General features: G+C 49.3%; 1 protein-coding gene across 1 annotated transcript in view; it reads right to left on the minus strand.

Moving 5' to 3' along the window:
* Nucleotides 1-18804, minus strand: part of HEPH (hephaestin) — a 169441-nt gene extending 150637 nt beyond the window's left edge. Inside the window, 2 exon segments of the mRNA XM_044682890.1 lie at nt 18576-18664; nt 18750-18804. Coding sequence (XP_044538825.1) covers nt 18576-18664; nt 18750-18804 — 144 coding nt within the window.
* Between the last annotated feature and the right edge of the window lie 869 nt (nt 18805-19673).

Genomic DNA, 19673 nt, shown 5'->3' on the forward strand with positions numbered 1-19673 from the left:
TCCCCTCTCCTCCCCTCCCCTCCCCTCCCTTCTCCCCTCCCCTCCCTTCCCCTCCCCTCCCCCTCCCAGTTTATGGCCCACAAGAGTTTGCTTTTCTCCTCCTGCAAATGCCTGTTTGTTCCCTGTCATCCCAGCGGGCTTACAATTATAGAATTCCAGAACTGGAAGTGGGAATGCTGCCTTGGCGGCTCCCCCGCCCTCCCAGCCCCTGGTGCCTTCGAATGAATGCCCCTAGCTTCCTTGCAGGCAAAGCTCAGCTCAGCTCAGGGCCCCCTTCCTTAACTACCATGGGTGATCTTGCCCAGGCACGTTTACATCCCTGTGCCTCAGTTTCCTCCTCTGTAAAATGAGGAAGTTGAATTTCATTTAGTTGACTAGAATCCTGTGTGTAACTGGAGGCACGTCCCCTCACTTCCGTGGGCCTCAGTTTTCCCATCTGTAAACCAGTGGGATTTTACTAGATGTCTTAGGTCCTTTCCAGCTCTAGCCCTAGGATGCTATGGCAAGTCCCAGCCCTATTTCTCTCTACAGATTGCTTTGTGTGCCTGTATTTGCCTATTTGCATATAGCTCGGATCCCTGGCTGGGCACTGACCACCTCCTGTCCATGGGAAGGATTTGCGATGCCACCCTGGCCAGCCCAATTCCCCCCACCCGCCCAGGGGAAAGCTCTTCTTTCCTTGCAGGCTGGTCTCGTGGCTGCTCTTTGCTTTCCGTCTCCCCACACTTTGAGCTTAGGAAACTTAAAGAAACGCTTGTTGGATTTGGTTCCATTCTCCCCCGACCATCCTTGTCTCCCCAAACAAAGCCTGGCATACAGTGGCTGCCTTGGAACCCTGTACCGCCCTGAAGCGGGCAGCCCCTTCTCCTCAGGGATGGTGCTAATCTCTCCCAAGTCTTCTGTCCAAGCTAAGTCTTCTACCTCTGAGTTTGCCCCCTCCCTTCCTCCTGGTTCTGCCCTCTGGGGCCAAGCACAACAAGTCTGCTCCTTCTTCTGAAGCCTTTCAAATATTTGGAGACAGTTATTCCCCTGCCCTTCTCCCCCCTCCCTTCTTCTACACCACAGCCGGACTTGGGCTCGTTCTGCAGGAACCCCTGACTGCTGCCCCTGCCGCACCCCAGAGGGGCTCCTTCGAACCCCCTCTTATTGCCAAACTGGAGAACTGCAGAACTGGGAAGGCTCCTTTCTCATTCCCATCTCTTCCCTCCGCTTTCTCTGAGCAGCTTCTGATTGCCAAACCTCCAGGTTGGCCTTGGGCCTCAGAGACTGCCCAGAGACTACAAGCACGAATCGGGCCCCTCCTTCGAGGTTAACCACAGTCAGGTGCCAGGCTGACAGTGTGGGCACACACAGAAATGAAGAGGAAGGCCAGCGGGCTGGCTCGATCCTCCGAGGGTTCGCGATCAATATTATCGGCCCTTCTGAACAGCCTGTTTATTTGGTGCCAAACCCTGGTTCAGACTCTTTCTGGGTTTGGCTGCCCATCTGAATGTCGGCTGACATGAGCATGAATTTTTAACGTTTCCCTAGCCCCTATTGAGGAGGAAAATCCAAGTTGGGGGCTCTGTCTAGCAAGGGCAGAGACTCTGGAGTGAGAGGACCTGGGACCCCATCCTTCCTCTGATACAGACCCCGTGTGTGCCAATGGGCCCTTCCCTCCATCTCCCTGGAGAGCAAGGTCCTTTCCAGCTCTAGAGCTCAGACCCTTTGATTGAGCTGGCAAGGTAGGAGCACAAAAGGCTGCCGACTTGGCGCGAACCCTTTTTCCAGAAATGGTTTAGGTTGCCTCGATTGTTAGTCAAAGCAATAATAAGAGCTGCTATTTCTGTAATCCTTGAAGGTTTTCCAGCCCCGTTTTGCACCACCTTCCTGCCAGGTCCTTCAGGACTACAGCTACCTCCCCCTCCCCCACATTCTCTCCATAGGAAGATCCCGAGGCCTTTGAGAGGGGCAGGGACTTGCCCAAGGTCACACACCTCGTAAGCAGCAAAGCTGGAATTCCAGCCCGGGCTGGCACCACATCCAGTTTCCTCCCCCTACATGAAACCTCGCCATTTAACCATTTCCTGACTTTAATACTCAGACTTTCGTACTAGTTGATGGGCCCGATTTTTAGAACTTAGGAGAATGAGCTCACGTATCTTGCTGAATTGCTGGTTAGCAGTTGGCTGAATTTTTCTCCAGCATCATTTTTGAAAGTCTGGGATTGTCGTAGAATTGCAAGGGACCTTTTACCGTAGACTGGAACATTAGGGCTAACCTAACCCCTTCGTTTTATAGGTGAGGAAGTTCAGTCTCAGAGTGATTTGTTTAAGATGGCAAAAGCGGAACTGGACGCCATTTCCCCATGTGCCCACCTAACCACTCTCTCCAGAAAGGCTACCAAAAGATGTCTTGTTTGGGGACAATATATCAGAATTTCGTTGGTGCTGGTGCTTCAGAAACTCCAGGGTTCAGTCTTCTCCGAGGCCCAAGGGGCCTGCCAGTGAAATTTGCATGGGTTAACACACAGATTCTTGCCTTGGGAAACCCTTTGCCCAAGAAATGAGCAAGAATCTCCCCCTGCATAGTTATTGAGAACCAAGACAGAGGCAGGGCAGGGAGCATTGTAATGTGAGAGCTGGGCCTCAAAGCAAGAGGATCCTAAGTCCAGCTGCCTGGGTACCACCAGATGGCTCACCATGCCAGCTGGAATTCCTCTCCGAATCTTCTAGTGGACTTGAAAGCCCAGCCCAAGAGCCACCTTCTTCATGAAGCCATTTTGTGATCTCTCCCAGCTGTTGGGGCCTCCCGAGATAGAATTTAATAGGGATCAATGTCAAGTCTTCCACTTGGAGTTCAAAAAATCAACTGCCCCCCTTCCCCCGCCCCCTCATCATCCCTTGGATTAGTACACATTTTGTACATAGGGAATTGTTGATGTATAAGTCTTCCTAAAGAGACCGTAAGCTCCATGAGAGCAGGGACTAGTTCGATCATACCCAACAGGGTACCGGGCACAGAGAAGGCACTTCATGAATGCTGGTTTGTTTGGTTGGTATTTCAGAATCACAACTGGTAGGCTCCCCTCTTTGATTGTAAAGCAGCTTGGTAGAGCTGCTCTCTGGTCTTGTGCTGGGCCCTTTTATTAGTGACTTGCCCAGGAGGATCACAGCCCCCCCCCCATCCCCCAGCTCCCCCGCCCAGTTAGAAAGGACCTTGGGAATCATTCCTTATTTGTCAGATTTGCAAGCAGGCTCAGAGAGTACAGCAGTGTACCAAGGTCAGCAGCAGTGGGGGGGAGGGGGGGGTTGAGATTTGAACCCAGCCTCTACCGCCACCCCCTTGGGCCCCAGTGGAAACTCTTCCATGGGTGTGGGTGTTGTATGTGCTGCACTTCGTGGTCTGCCTCCTCGCCCCGGGAGGCACACAGACTGAGACCCACACCTATTACCATACTACACGCAAACCATTTCCTTTTGGGATTTATGCCAGAATGGCTCCCCTGTCCACAAACACCGTGTTATAACCCTGCTGGTGTTTTCCTCGTTACCATTAGGGCACATACATGCTAGGCCACTGTAGAACGCCATCGAAAAATGTCTGACATTCCATAGGTTAGAATTGCTCCTTGTTCTTGGGGAGGGGAGGGGAAGTCCTCGGGTAAAATAAAGTATTTATTTGTACGAGGAAAAACTAGGTTCTTTCTGACTTGTCAGTTAATGAAATTCACTCTAGAATGAATCCAAGTATTGAACATTAAGGGTCCCATGAATAGCAAATCCAACCTGGCCCATTCATATCGGTCACATGTTGTCACTCAATCCGTTCCAACAAATTACATTTCTGTCTTTCGCTAAAGCCCTCCTCCGGAGCCGGGGCCTCTTGGTGCCAGAAGGGCTGGGAGCTTGGGGTCTAGTCTGCAGAGAGGGCGGCCATCAGGTGGGGAGTGTCGTTTTCAGCCTCGGCCACTTGAGAAGTACGAAATCACAGATCCGCGTGTTGGGGGGAGGCCATAAAACTCTTCAACAACCGTTGTCTCCTTCTCTTTTTTCCAAATGTCTTTTTTCATGATGAACTTAATAAACAGCAACACTGCGGCCTACAAAGAACAAAAACCAGTGTTGACTCTGAAGCAGAACTTCCTTTCTGTCCAGGTTGGTATTTTTTTTAACGTATATTAAATGTGACTCCCCTGAATGGTTTCTTGCTCTCTTCTGTATGTTCGGTAAAATATTTCTTGATCCTTTTTTTTTTGCATACTTACCGACACCCATCGACTCCCTCCAGTCGCCAGAGCTCACACGTCTATACTCCTTTTAAGGTTTGCCGAACATTTTCCATACGGCCTCATCACTTTTAGTCCTCACGACAAAATGGAAGCTCTCTTGTAATGAGGAAGCAGAGTGAATGGGCCTTGTAGGAAAGCGCATCTTATTTGGGGCCTCTAGTCATTCCCTTTCTGCTGAGGGATGGGGAGCAGCTTTCTTCTTGGGATTCCTGAAATTGGGCTGGGCCCATCACCTTCATCAGCCTTCACGATTCTGTCCAAGTTGCTGTCCATAAACAGCACCGAGTGAGCTTGCAGAAGCTGGGGAAGTGTCAGTAGCCTGGGAGAAGGATGTGCCCAGCTGACGTGTCTCCTCCTTGACTTGCCTCAGAGGTCATCAGTGGGCCCTTCCAGCCAGAGGCCAAAATGGAAAGGCCCAGGAAAGTCTCACCCATAGGTGTTAAGCTCGTCGTCTGCAAATAATCGACTAACAAAGCTTAAACACCAGAATTTCTTTCTAACCTAATAGACATTTCTGTTTGGTTCTTTAACCCTTACTTTCTGTCTTAGGATCAATATTAGATATCGGTTCCAAAGCAGAAGAAGGGCAAGGGGTAGGTAATTGGGGTTAAGTGACTTGCCCAGGGTCACACAGCTCGGACATGTCCAAGCTCAGATTTGAACCGAGGATCTCCCATCTCCAGGTCTGGCTCAATCCACTAAGGCACCTACCTAGATGCCCCGAGTTCTGTTTGTTTTGAGATGAAAGCATTACCTGCCAAGATGTTCGGTGGTCCCAGAAGGAGAAAGAGTTTTCTCCATTTCTTGGCTGCTCAGTGAAGAGGGACTATGGAATATTTATAGCGAGCGTTCAACCAGGGTGTGCTTTTATGTGTGTGTGTGTGCTCATGTTTACCACCAGAGTCCCCGGCCTTGCCAAATGGTTCGGCATCAGAAACACAACTGATCGGATCAGTGGAAAGCCATTTCAAGAAGAGGCATTAGCATCTACTTTGTCACGGCCCCCTATGGACCATGGGATCTTTTGGTCTCATTTCTAGTCGAATGTTTCCCTAGGCGTTGCCTCCCCCTGTTAGGACGTGTAGCTCCTTGAGAGCAGGGACCAGCTCATCTTTCCTCTTTGCATCCCTAGCCCTTAGCACAGGGCTTTGTATACAGTAAGCACTTAATAAATGCCTTCCTTTAAATGGTGCTTCTGGTCCTGCTCACCTCACCGCCTATCCATTCATCTAAGTCTGGCCACGGTTCTCTGAATTTGACCTTTTAGCATTTCCCACAACCCAATAGTCTACTCTATTCAGAGAACACACAGTGTGTGTAGCCACTCTGTACAACATAAAGGCGCTGCGCTCCTTGTTCTTGTATGCACGTGGAGCCTCGTCTTTCTATCTTGAACCTCTTTGGGGTTTCTGCTTATTAGTGGTGTTGCTGGGTCAAAGGGGATGCACGGTTGAGTGATTTTTCGCATATAGAATCTAATTGCTTTCCAGAATGGTCAGACCAATTCCTGGGGTTATCAACAGGGCATGTGCATGCCTGTTCTCACTCAGCGTCTTTCCCAATCCCATGGGTGTGAGATGGAACCTCAGAGGTGTTTTAATTTGCATTTTTCTTACTATTAGTCATTTGGAGCATTTTGTATGTTGTATTGGTTGCAGCTCTTTTAAAAGATAGCCTGTTCCGGGGGCAGCTAGTCAGTGGATGGAGAGCCAGGTCTAGAGACCAGAGGTCTTGAGTTCAAATCTGACCTTAGACGCTTCCTGCCTTGAGCAAGTCACTTGACCCCAATTGTCTAGCCCTTAGCACTCTTCTGTCTTGGAATCTGTTCGCAGTATTCATTCTAAGCCAGAAGGTACGAGTTTTGTTTTGTTTTTAAATGGGGATCCTTTGACTATTTATCTATTGGGGAATGGCTCTTACATGTTTATATCCATTCTTTGCGTCTTGGATAGGAAACCTTTATTAGGGAAATTGACTGCAAAAACATTTTAAACCAATTAGCCGTCTCCCTTCTAATTACAGCTACATTCATTTTTGCTGGCACAAAAGCTTTTCATGGTGTGTGTGTGTGTGTGTGTGTGTGTGTGTGTGTGTGTGTAACGAAAATTATCCATTTGCTCTTTTATGTTCATCTCATTCCCTTGTTTAGTCACATCTTCTCCCCCTCATATCCCTAATCGTGACAAATAGCTCCTTCCCTCGCCCTCCGATTTGTTTATGATAGGAGAGGCATCCTTCTAAGTAAGTGAAGAGGCTCTGGGTCCACATCCTTCCTCTAACCACCCCATCCTGGCGGTGCGACTCTGGGGCAAGCCAATTAGCTTCTTGGCGCTCTCGGCAGCTCTTCTAAGGCTTCAAAGTTTGCCACACCGGGGAGCCCCCCGGGTTCGGTTCTTATCTCTGGGAGCACTTGGGTCTAAATCGTGTATCCCCCCTTTCTTTGCGACTGCTCTCAGGTTGGGCCAGTAGTCTCTGGGGATGAGGAAGGGGCCCCGGCCACTGTGGCTGGTGTATTTGGGTTTCCTGAACACTGAGCTACTGTGTTCGAAGGGGCCCTAGGTACAGGCTGGCGTTTGTGGGCCTAATCCGTTCTATTCACTGATGCAGTTTTCTCTTTTTGCCATTCAATAACCATCTATTAAGTATATTTTAATAAAACTGAAGGACTTCCCTAGTGTTCGCACATATTCGTTGCAGCTCTGCTTCCCAGCGCGATGCAGAATCAGTGTAAGGCCTCTTCCGTGTGGCTCTGAAAGTCATTGTCCTCCCTCCTGCCTCAGTGGCTCACTGAAGTGGAGTGGGCGCCCTTGTCTTTCCAGTTCCTCCTAGAAACCCCTTTGAACGCTCACTCTTTGGCATTTTGGGATTCCGGTTTTCTCCCTCCTCCCTCCCTGAGATGGTAAAGCATCTGGCGCGGGTCGTGCCCATGCTTTCCTGCACTCCATGTTTCCGTATTCCTCGTGCTGTCACAGGAGACACATGGAAAACTCCCGAAGGGATATTTTTTTCTATCCTTTGGCTGACGATAAAATTATTTCCACAATTACTGCTTCACGGTACAATCTGAGATCTGGTCCTGCTCTAACTCCATCATCCCCTTTTGTCCTTCTTTCCACTGACATTATTGACCTTTTCCTGCAGATGCATTTGGTTATTTTATTGAGTTCTCCGAGGAGTCCGAGACTGGCTTTCCTGAGCGTAGAGGCAGATTAAGATGGATTTGGGAACTGGTTCCCCCAATACAAATACAAATACAATAAAACATCATTACATTTTGAAACGAAGCCCTCATGCTAGCCGCAGGGATCCTCCCGGACGGTTTCGTGATCCTGTTTCTACTTGAGTTTGACACCATTGACTGATTCTGTGAATGAATTTGGCTGGTGGGGTCATTTTTATCACGTCGGCCCGATCGCGAACAATTCAATCCCTCCAACCTTCGTCTTGATTTCTCAAAAATAATTTGTACCCAGATCTTTTCTGCCCCCCCCAGATTCAAATTAGATTCGGTTTTTTTCCTATCCTGGACTCAAACACCAAATAAAACCCCCCAAGGATTTCCACATACCTAGAAAAGCCTAAAAGGAGTATTGTATAGGAAACAGTCAAACGATTTTACCCCCGACTTCAAATATATCTACTTTAAAACTATATTTCTGACGAATTCCACACACGCCTCTCCAAACTCTGCTGTTTGTGTTTCCATCTGAACTTCTTTTTTCTGTATATATTTTAAAAAATGTTTCAGTGCCTTTTTTTGGCATCGCTATTACCTCCTCCCCCCCCCCATAAGAACTTAGATCATAAAACAAGCAGCCCCTTGTAACAGAGAAGCGTGGTTAAGCGACCCAAATGCATTAGAGGCCATGTCCAAAAAGGCGTGCCCCTTGTCACACCCTGTGCTTGGAGGCCATTGCCGTGCTCCTCGTGAGATGGAGAAACGCTTCACGGCATTCATCAGCTTGCAAAGCTGGTTTTCTTTATGGGGTTGTCCTTGTAGAAATTGTTCCCAAGCTTCCATTCGCTTGAACATCAGCTCCGACTCCCCAGAATCCTTTGAGATCACTGGACCCTTATATTCACAGGACCCAGTTTGCTTAGCCATCGCCTCATTCAGAGTGAGGCCCTCTCCCTCTCCCTCCCCTTCCTTTCCCTCTTAACTGCCCCCCCATCTGCCTAGTCCTAGTTATTTGCCCCTTCGCTTGGATATATTTCCATGCCAAACTGTATTCCGCTTCCCTTTGGCCATCTTGGATAAGAGAGAGGCGTTCATCTGGTGCCTAATCTGTTTGCTAGTCTTCTCAAGTGCTCTGATTTCAAGAAAGAACCAGTTCTGTCCTCCCCACCTCGGGCACAGCGACATCCAGTTACACTCATCTACCGCCATTGGTTCAGCCATTTGCCAATTGATGGTTACCCCCTCGGAGTCTAGCTCTGGCCTTTCCTCTTAATCCTCCTTTAAGAAGGCTCAGCTCAGGGAGTTTGTTTTGGCAGCCCCCACAATAAGCCCTCCCCCTCGCCTCTCCCATCCTCCTTTGTCTGACTGTTGAGTTTGATGTATTTCTCCGCCAACGTGTGTGTTCGGCCCTTCTTTGTCCATTTGAGATAAGAAGGAGGTCCGTCCGTGTCTGCATACTCTTCCTGTGGACTCCCATGCTGAAAAAGAATTCTCTCCCCTTCTTCCTCCTCAGTCCTACCTTCGGGGATTCCTCCTTTTAACCCTCCGCCAGAATAGAACCGATCCACCTGGAGGACTTCGGGCTTTCCTATTGACCTCCTTCAATAATACCCTTCGGGTTTTTTGTTTGAAACCCTTCTTTCTTCGAATCACTTCAAGTACTGCTTCCATGCGGCGAGGGCCAGGCACTTGGGGTCAAGTGGCTTGCCTAGCTGGGGTCGCACGGCTCAGAAGTGTCTACAGCCAGATTTGAACCTCGATTCTCCCGGCTCTCCATCCATTGAGTCGCCTCGCGGCTCCCCTCGGTACCCTTTGAAGGCATCGAGTTTCTAAAGAGACCCTTGTTTCTTCTTCCTCGGTTCACTGTTGACACTGTATCATTATTCATCTCCTTCCAGTTGATTAAGTACATTTCCCTTCCCAGATTTCTCTGGACTCGTACAATATTTGTATTTCAGAGTTCCTCCTCGCCTCTGGTCTAAAGTCTTCTATTTACATTAAACTTCCCATTTCTTCACCCATAGGATTCCACTCAGCCTTGCGAGAGTGCTTTGCTTTTTTGTTTTTCCTTCCGAGGGAGAGGGTACACCTCTGTTTTTGCTCTTTAGATCTCTTGTTGATGATAGGACTTTCCAGGACCGAAGTGATCCTGCCTGTGCCTCCTTTCCTATTTACCTTTTGGGCTACTTGCGCTGTTTTTGCCTTGAGGTGGGAGCTCGGGATTTGGGCTGTGATATTCCTGGGATTTTTCCTCCCGGGTTTTATTTCAGGAGGTGAGCAGTGGGCTCTTTCCAGCCTCGCCGGGCCCTCTATTCTCTGATAGATCTGGAGACGGAGTGCCGATGGAAGCCGACCATTTCCCCCTTTGCTTTAATGGTGTTTTTTTTTTTATTTAGGGGGTTGGGTTTGACCAGTGTTCTCTCACAACAATGACCAATATGGAAATAGGTCCGGCATGGCAATGCACGTGTAACCCAGATCGAATCGCTCGCCAGCTCTGGGGAGAGAGAGACAGAGAGAGAGAGAGAGACAGAGAGAGAGAGACAGAGAGAGAGAGAGAGAGACAGAGAGAGAGAGACAGAGAGACAGAGAGACAGAGAGACAGAGAGACAGAGAGACAGAGAGAGAGAGACAGAGAGAGACAGAGACAGAGAGGGAGAGAGAGAGAGAGAGAGAGAGAGAGAGAGAAAGAGAGAGAGAGAGAGAGAGAGTTTGGATCTTATACTTTTGGAAAATGTAGGTTGAAAGTTATTGCATCTAATTGGCAAAATAAAATACTTAAAATAAATTATAAACAAAATTTTGATTTTTTTTCAAAGAATAAAAAAGGAAAATCCATTTATTTCCTTTGAGTCTCTGCTTAGAGTTGTCAGAAACTTTGTCTCCATCTAGGATGGATTTGGGAGCATCTCCAGATTTGCAATAACTCTCTCATGCTTTCTTTACTCATCTCTCTAACGAAGGTCCTTTCAAGGCATTGTGCCAGATTTAGGCTCCCTCATCTGTTTAGTTTTTAGATATGGTGTTAAATTTGTGTGGTCTTAACCCTTCATCCCCTGGGTTCCTGTGCTGACCTTTACCTCCAGGAATTAGGCTTTTACAGTGCTTTATAAGCTCCTAGTATCTCCGGCCTACCTTTGCTCCCATTGCTAATAGCTCTGGACAGTTTGGGTCCACACTGCTAGGCAGGCTTCTCAGTTGTCCATCCTGTGCTGGTGCCAGGTTTGCCAGTAGTGGCCCTCCTCCCTATTGCCCTTGAGCTAATAGCCACCTTTTTGTGCAATTCTGCAATAGAAATCCCTTGGAGGTGACAGCTGGGTTGCTCAATGGTTAGAGAGTGAGACCTGGGGGCAGGAGGTCCTGGTTTCAAATTTAGCCTCAGATACTTCCTAGCTGTGTGACCCTAGTCGGGTCACTTAATCCCAGTAGCCTAGCCCTTACTGTTCTTCTGCTTTAGAACCAGTGGTTCTAAGAAAGAAGGTAAGGCTTGTTTTTTAAATCACTTGGAGTTTCTCATTGGATTTCTCCATGGTTTTTTGGTCTAGTGCCAACTTCAGGTGGTGACTAGAGTAGACGTGTGGGAGCTAGGGGAGAGGAAGGGTGGTCTGCATCTGTTTGGACAGCCATCTTTTGGGGAGACTGGTTCGACAGAACCAATCGACTCTTTGCAAAAGACGGTATCCTGTGCAGTATCCACGCTGAGTCCCTGACTTGTGCAGAAAGGTGAGGCAATGCCTTCTCACCTCCCCTTTGGGGCCAGGCTTGCTCATAATTTCACAGCATTCAGTATCTCACTTCCATTTCTTCCCTTGTTTTTGGAAAGAGTGTTTCTCATTCAAATGGGCCTGGATGGGACTCGGTAGGTGACCTCCTAGCCATGGAGAGACATATACGTCTGTCAGACACACGCAAATACGTTTGAGTAGAATTTCTTTTTCTAGTTTGTCCGGCTGGGTTTTGAGGTAATATTCATCGTTATCATCATCTTCCTTCTCCTCTGCTTCTTCTTTCTCACCTTCTGTCTTAGAATCCATCCTGAGTCTGGGTTCCAAGACAGAAGAGCGGTAAGGGCTGGGCAATGGGGGTTAAGTGACTTGCCCAGGGTCACCCAGCTAGGAAGTGTCTCTATTCATTCTCTTCTAACAGTTCTCTCTTTTAAGCTGGCCAGATAGAGCTAATGGGATTTTTCTAGAGCAGGGGTCGGCAATGTATGGCTCTCGAGCCATATCTGGCTCTTTCGAGGGCCGGATATGGCTCTTTCTGCAGGAGCCATAAAGTCCATTTTTTTTTTCAGGCGCTGTTACAGGAGCAGCACTGTGAGCACTGTATGGCTCTCACGAAATTACATTTTAAAAATGTGGCGTTTATGGCTCTCATGGCCAAAAAGGTCGCCGACCCCTGTTCTAGAGCAAAGACCTGAAGCCTAGAACTTATGTAGAAAGGGAATGACTGGAGCCTGAATCCATGTGTGCTGCCACCAGGCCTGTGGTCTCACCACTTCCCTACCTAGCTTCTCACTGAGTGTACATGGCCAGTACCACATCCAGGATCTAATGTGATCTTTTTTTTTTAAACCCTCACCTTCTGTCTTAGAATCAGTACTGTGTATTGGTTCCAAGGCAGAAAAGCAGTGAGGGCTAGGCAATGGGGGTTAAGTGACTTGCCCAGGGTCACACAGCTAGGAAGTACCCGAGGCCACATTTGAAGTCAGGACTAATCATCTATAGGCCTGGTATTCTGACCATTGAGCCACCTAGCTACCCTCTAGTGTGATGCCATTAAAGGAAACACATTTTTATTTTTGTTTTGTTTTGTTTGAGATGGAATGAGATCCTCCTACTCCATTAGCCATGTCTGCTCCCTCGTCTGCCTACCTAATCTCATTGCCAGTACTCCCCAGGTCCCATGGGTTGGTTGATTGATCCAGTACCTGCTGAGGGAGAACAAAACCCACTGTCCTTCATTTGGCCTTCTTTGCCGGCCACTAGGCAGCCTTTCTGTGGAGTCTGGGAGAGGGTCCCGCCTTCCATATTCCTAGCCGGAGAAAGCAGCCAACATTTGGGAAAGTTGGACAAATGTTTCCCTGAATCAGCTTCCCTTCTCAGAAGGCTCTGGATCATCACCTGCTGGTTTTTCCGATTTTGTGAGATTGGCCTTTAGGCTAAAGAAGTGCCGTTAGATTTTGAGTCTGAGTCTCAGTCCGGTCTCTTATTTGCCATCGGTCACTGGCAAGTCCCTTGTACTGTCTTGAGTTTGTCGCTTCATCTGTAAAATGGAATAATCTCACTTGTACTGACTCCTAGGGTTAGCGTGTGGATAACCCTTTTAGAGTGAAACCTAAAGGGGCAGCTAGGGAGCTCAGGGGATGGGGTCAGGCCTGGGGACCAGACGTTCTGGATTCAAATCTGGCCTCCCAGCTGGGTGACCCTGAGCAAGTCACTTGACCCCCATTGCCCAGCCTTCTCCACTCTTCTGCCTTGGAAGCAATAGTTGGCATTGCTTCCAAGATAGAAGGTAAGGGCTTAAAAAAAAGCAAGCCCCAAGACAGAGCCAAGATAGCGGAGATGCAGGAAAGCCACACGGCCAACAGCCAACCCCCCGCCTCCCCCAAACAAAACAAAAGCCCTCCTCTAGCCAGACGCAGAAAGCATACCAGACTGAATGCTGGTCAGGAAGGTCAAGAAAATCACAGTGAATCATTTTTCTGGCCAAGGTTGGCATTTGGAGACAAGCAAGGTCTTTGGACCCTGGAAGGGGTAGGAGGAGGATCTGGTTTGTAAAGGCAAACAACTTGAAAGGCCAGAGTTAGGCCCGATCAGTGTCATGACGAACTACCATTCTGGAGGAATAATGATGAAACGGCCTCGCCAGCCCTGATAGAGACAGAGGTGAAGGACTCCCAGGGCACAGTGGGGGAGATTGGGGCGGGGGCGAGGCAGATGAGGAAGTCAGTCTTATTTTATTATGCACGTTTTGTAACAGGAGTTTGGGTTTCTTGGCTTGATTGGGGCTGGGGGGGTGCCCATGGGAAGAAGAGAAGGTAGATTTTGATGGTGGCAAAAATAAAATTGAGTTTAAAAAAGAAAGGAAGCCACAAGGTGCTGTAGAAAGGAGATAAGGTCACTCGGGGCGCTGGATTGATTCAGTACTTTATTGTTATTTCCCGGATTGGGGTGTATAAATCTAGAGGCCCCCAACTAGACAGTGGATGCCTCGAGAAGATCGAGGGCTCGAGACCGACCACCCATGTAACAGGTGCTCAGCAAAAGCCTTCCTCCCTTGATTGACTTTGTAGGAACATTTCCCCGGTGGCGCCCCAACCCGCTTTTTTTCTGCCTTTGGACCATCTCTGTTGCTCATCTCCAATTCTTTGAGAACTACAAACAAAATGGTTTTTCAAAAAAAAAAAAAGGGGGGAGTACCCCCTCTTAAGGGGGGGGGGGGGGGGGGGCTGGCGTGGCCTTGTGTCGTGTCGGGGGTTTTTCGGTGACTTGGATAAAGCCGCCTATGTCCTGACGGCCACATTTGCAGATGACACAATAGTGGGAAAGCCAGATCCCGACCGAGAACATTAGGCCGAATCTAAAACGAAGGGATGGAAGAAAGGAAGTTTGATGGGGGCAAAGGCGAAGTGTTCCAAAGATCAGCTTCACGAATACAAAATGGGGAAGTCATAGCCAGTCAGCTGTTAGTATGAAAAAATACCCAAGGGTTTGGGGTGGGCACATTCAGTCATGGTAGATGGGGTGATGAGGCAGCCAAAAGAGCTATTGATGCCACGTCAGGCTGCATTCTGAGAAGCTGACTGTGGGGTGTTGGCTAGCCCTACTGGGCTCTGTCTGATCTGTTGAGGGCTCATTTCTGAGTAATGGCGAGCCTTGGAGAACAGTGGTGTCAAACTCAACTAAAAACCATTGACTTTGAAAACCACCAATTAGCATCATCTGGGCTATCTTATTCTGAGAAACATTTCCCAGTGGCGTTTTGTTTTTTTTAAACCTTTAACTTCTGGATATTGGCTCCTTGGTGGAAGAGTGGTAAGGGTGGGCCATGGGGGTCAAGTGACTTGCCCAGGGTCACCCAGCTGGGAAGTGTCTGAGGCTGGATTTGAACCCAGGACCTCCCGTCTCTAGGCCTGACTCTCCATCCACTGAGCTACCCAGCTGCCCCCAGCCCCACAATGGCGTTTTAATCCGGAGATTTCGATGCTTCTGGTGCCGAGGATCTTCGAGTCGGCTGCTCTGATCTCATCATTTTGGGGTTGAGGAAACTGAAGTCAAAGGAAGTTAGTTAAGTGATTTGTCCAAGGTGACAGACACACACGAAACACCTGAGGTGGCATTCGAATCCAGGTCTTGGGCTTTTTCCATTGGATTTTAGGCAGCTTGTTTGAGGAAGAACATTCTGAGGAGGGAAGCCAGGATAGCCAACCCGCCTTGGGTGCCAGCTGTAGGAATCGTCGTGGTTTTAACCTGGCCTCGAGGGACCCAGAGCAGCCAAACTGCTGTGCTAATTTCACCCCTGTTAGTAAAAAATGGCCGAGCAGATATTCCCCAATATGTGTATTTTTATGTATAAGGTAAAGACACAAATGAACTGTACTAAGAGCTCAGCATCATCCGAGTTCTAAGAACGGGGTAAAAATAGAAACATTTTCATTCTCTATCGAGGGTCTGGAAAACCTTCCTGTCCTCCGTTCAGATGATCACTTTGGCCTGGAAGCAGCGTCACTGAATCGGCTTCATTATTCTTTTTAATTAGTCTAAGACTTACCTGATGATACAGCACTCGGAAGGTTTGGTCTTAAGTGGAGCTCTTTGGGGAATTGGTCTTAAATGTTATTATAGCTTTAAAAAAAGATCCCTCTACAGGTCACGTGGATCCAAGTGGAAAGAGCACATCATTGACTCTGTTTACTACATCAAGATAGCCACCGATGCAGCAAAGATTTCTGGCGAGAGGCAGTGTGGCATAGTGGATAGATAGAGTGTTGGACTTGGAATTAAAAAGACCTGAGTTCAAATCCTGCCTCCAACCCTTATTATCTTTGAGACTCGACTCCGGGCAAGTGACTTCGCCTCGATGTGTCGGTCTCCTCGTGTGTAAAATGAGTGAGTTGGACTCTACTCCCTCACTAAAATTCTCTTCAGCTCTAAATTTATGATATTAGAAAAAATCAACTTGCCAATTTCTGTCTTCCCTAATTGGGGCTGGGGGCCAGGGCCTGGGTCCATAGGGTAGCTGTTCCAGAAGAACGGGAGGAAGGCACCAGCAGCAGGGTAGATGGAAGGGAGCCTGGGTAGCCCCTGGTTACCTGCTGGGGGATGGCCTTCTTCATTTGCCTCTGGCTTGTCCTGTGGGATGGGAGTCTTGGGAACAGGGATACAGATATGAAAGAATCCTCTTCTTGGCCATTTAATCCCCAAGCCCACTGGCAGTGGTGGCGGCAGCTGTGCTGGCTCCTCTGGGCCTCCCACGTTCTCCTGGTCTCCGTGGTCTCCAGCCGTGGAGCCAGGGCCAGACGATCTGTGAGGGGTGGGCTGCTGTGGCAGAGGGCCGGGTGGCAAATGCCTGGGAGTAGGGGTGGGGAAGGACAGCAAGTGCTGAACAGCTGGTGTTGGACTGGTGGTGTTTCCTGCACCTCAGTGGATCATCTAGTGTCCCCCGCTTGGTAGACCACTGACCTAGACCTGGAAAGGTCCCCAGAGCTTGCCTGCTCTCATGCCTTCATTTTAAAGATGAGGAAACCAAGGCTCGGGGAGCTTGTGACTTGCTCTCCTTGAGCCTGTGTGTATTGGACTAGATGTGGAGTTCTTTCCAATCCCGAAATTCGCTGATTTGGTGCCTCCTGTACTGTGGGGGTGGGGAAACCTGCTTTTCTGTTCATTAGCTCATTTCGAGGCCTTGGCCGAGCCGCTTGGCACCTGTGGGTGCCCCTGTGCTCGTTTGTCGAGTGAGGGGCCGGGCTCGCCCTTTCTTTCCATCCTCGCTGCTCTAGGATTCAGTAACCTGGGGGGCCCTTGGAGCAGTGCCGGCCTCTGTCCTCCACCCTCACATTGCGTGTTCGGCAGCTCCTCCAGCCCTGGGATGTGGGGATTTCTGTTCGGGTTGGATGCTCGCCTTTTCCTACAATCTGTTTCTTCTCCTTCGGAGTTGATCCAGGGGGTAAAACTGGAAAGGAAATGGTCTGTTTTGCCCAAGTACAGAAGCCCCCACACGAAATCACCTCCTGAATCACAGCCCCCCCCCAAGAGCCGGCAGGGCCCCTGGGCATCACAGCCCCCAACCAAAGCAGCCTCCAGAAGCTGGGGGTCTAGCTTCTGTTCAAAGCCTTCCAGGAACAGAGGCTTCAGGCCCAACTGGAAGAGGCATTCAGCTGCTCTAATTAATTGGGGAGTCATTCTGCCTTGTATGGCTTCCCTTATTTTTCTCCTCTCCTCTGAGCGAGGGAACGGGCGAGCCCTGGCCAATGGCGAAGCCTTTGCTAAATTGTTTTCTCTGGGAGAGACTTTGAGCCCAGTTGCAGCCTGGTGAAAAACAAACGCATTTTCCTTGAAGTGATGTACTCTCTCTGTGCAGTTCCTATATCTCAGTGATTAGATTTGGATATTTATAGCAGGAGGTTAAGTAGAAAAGAATCCAGAGCCTGGTGGGAGGAGGCCGGCCTGGGGAATACCGCCATCTGGCGGGGCTCGGAATAAAGCCTCCTCACAAGCTGGGGCTTTATTATGGTCAGCAGAACGGGCTCCCCAACCCCCCTCAATTTAGAGAAGAGCAGATACACCCAGAAAGGGGGAGGGGACACCCCCAAAAGCGTTATCTGATCCTCCTCCTGTTTCGTGGCACAGCCGAGGCAGATACCTTTCTCGGCTAATCTCAGACCCATAAAAATGAGAACCAGGGGGGCAGCTGGGTAGCTCAGTGGATGGAGAGTCAGGCCTAGAGACGGGAGGTCCTGGGTTCAAATCTGGCCTCAGACACTTCCCGGCTGGGTGACCCTGGGCAAGTCTCTTGACCCCCATGGCCCACCCTTACCACTCTTCTGCCTTGGAGCCAATAGAAAGTGTTGACTCCAAGATGGAAGGTGAGGATTTAAAAAAAAATGAGAACCAATTGGCACTTCATGGCCCAAAGATGGCTTAGAAGGTGCGCTTTGGTTTCTCGGTCACGATCCTTGCCAGTTTTCCTCTTGGTAACAGAAAAGAGGCAGCTTGTCTTAGTGGCTAGGGAGCCGCCCCTGGCGTGCGGGGAGTCTCGGTGAAGGGAAGGTCGCTGAGCTGCTCCCAGTGGGGTCACGGGTCCCTTCTCTTTCCCTAACCTGAACTTCAAAATATTAGGCCGAGGCGGCATCTTGGAAGGAAGGCCAGATCAAGTCCTTTGACACGAGAAATGGTAGCAGAGATGCCCATCCGCATTGGGAGGTGGCACTTCCTATGCCAACGGGGCCATGTGTCTGTGTTGGAGTAAAAGGCAGCCAGGAACAGGTGTTCCTCTGTGGATGGCGAGTGGGTGAGGTCAAGGGACCTCTTTGGATCCCCAAGCTGGGGCTTGCTAGTTAAACAGACTGGGGGTGAATCTTTCTGCCCAGTCAGCAGGCAGCCCCCCGCCTCATTTGTGAACGTTGGGATTTGCCTCATCCATTGTTCCCTTTTCTCTTTTAAGCGAGCCCACACCTGCAGTCTTGGGTTACTGTTTAAGCTCTCCATATTAGACTGAGGAAATTGGAAAAGGAATTGGCCCAATTTGATTTTAACTCTCACAAGGCCACACAGTCAAGAGGCTGCTTGTTCAGATGCCAATTACCCAGTCTGTTGATTCATCCAAGCTCCTTGTTTCTCCTCTTGTCCCCGGCTGGGCTATTTGGTGTCTTTCAAAGGCCAAACAAAAGAAAGGAGAGGCTAAAAAGACCTTGGATAGAATTTCCACTTCCTGGGGGTTCCTCTGGCCTTCAGGGCACTCAATCCCAGGTTAACTTCAGGAGCACAGATGTAAGCCCCAGGAATGATTTTACCAGCAGGAGGTCAGAGAAAGCCCAGCCTGGCCTAATTCCTAATCCACTGGGCCCCAGGAGAAGAACACCCACCAGGAGCTCCCAGTTCATTGACCACCCACGGATTTCAGACTTACTTTCTCAGGTATGTCACTAGACAAAAGCAACTGGGACTGGACCCGGCTATTCAGCGCGATTCCTTGTTCCTCTGAGAGCCGGTTTGGGTCTTAATGGGGGCCAGGGCTGAGGATGTGAAAGTGGGCCGCCAGCATGGAGATCTAAGCCCCTTTCTCCCGTTCAATTCAGCTCACCCAAGGCTATCGCCAACCTGGGCAAGTTATTTCTGTCTGGGTCTCGGTAGACCATGCATGATCTCCAAGGTCCCCGTCGTCCGTAGTGAGACGTGTATCGATCTCTCTCTCAATATAGATATCTTGGTACGTGCGTGTGTGTGTGTGTGTGTGTGTGTGTGTGTGTGTGTGTGTGTGTACACAGACACACAAAAGGGCTTTGTAGTCTACCGCCGAGGAGTTAAGTGAGGAAGAAGTAAGGGCCCTTCGACATTGGACTGAAGGCGACCCCCTGAAACGGGCTTGTTGGAGAGAACGTTTTGCCCTGGAAGCCAGGAGAGCTGGTTCTGTTCTTAATTCCGCAGCTGCCTTAGCTTGCGGCCTGGAACACACTGGCAGCCGCCTCCATTTTGTTTGTTTTTCAAGAAATCCTTTTTGTAAATCTGTGAAATAAGGGCATTGGAATATGACTCCTAGTTTTCTTCTCGTGCCATTGAAAAGACTTCCATTTAGAGCTCTTAAATCCGGGATCACCTCAAATCAGTGCCTCTCAGGCTCTGCCTCCCACTCTTTTCCCGATGGGGAAGGAAGCAGAGATTTTTGTTGGATTCGTTTATTGGGACTTTGAGTCAGAAGACAAGCATCAAATGGTAGCCGCTCATCCCTAGGCCCTTTGTAGGTGAGTTTCCTTGTCTGGAGGAATGCAGATACTGATCCATGAGGCTCTTTGAAAGGAAAGTGGATTCGTAGCTTAGACTTGTTCCTTGTTCACTTCTGAGCTTGGGGTCTCCGCCGGGGGCAGCCCCTGGTGACCCACCCCTTACACGGCTTAATAAGCAGGCTTCAAGAATTGCTGTGATCACAAAAGGCATTCCCCTGTGGTCAGCTCGGTGATGAGGCTCCTTGTGCTGAGGGCTGATTGGCCTTCTTCTGGCCGCCGAATGG

This window comes from Gracilinanus agilis, chromosome X, assembly GCF_016433145.1.
Source record: "Gracilinanus agilis isolate LMUSP501 chromosome X, AgileGrace, whole genome shotgun sequence".
Lineage (NCBI taxonomy): Eukaryota > Metazoa > Chordata > Mammalia > Didelphimorphia > Didelphidae > Gracilinanus > Gracilinanus agilis.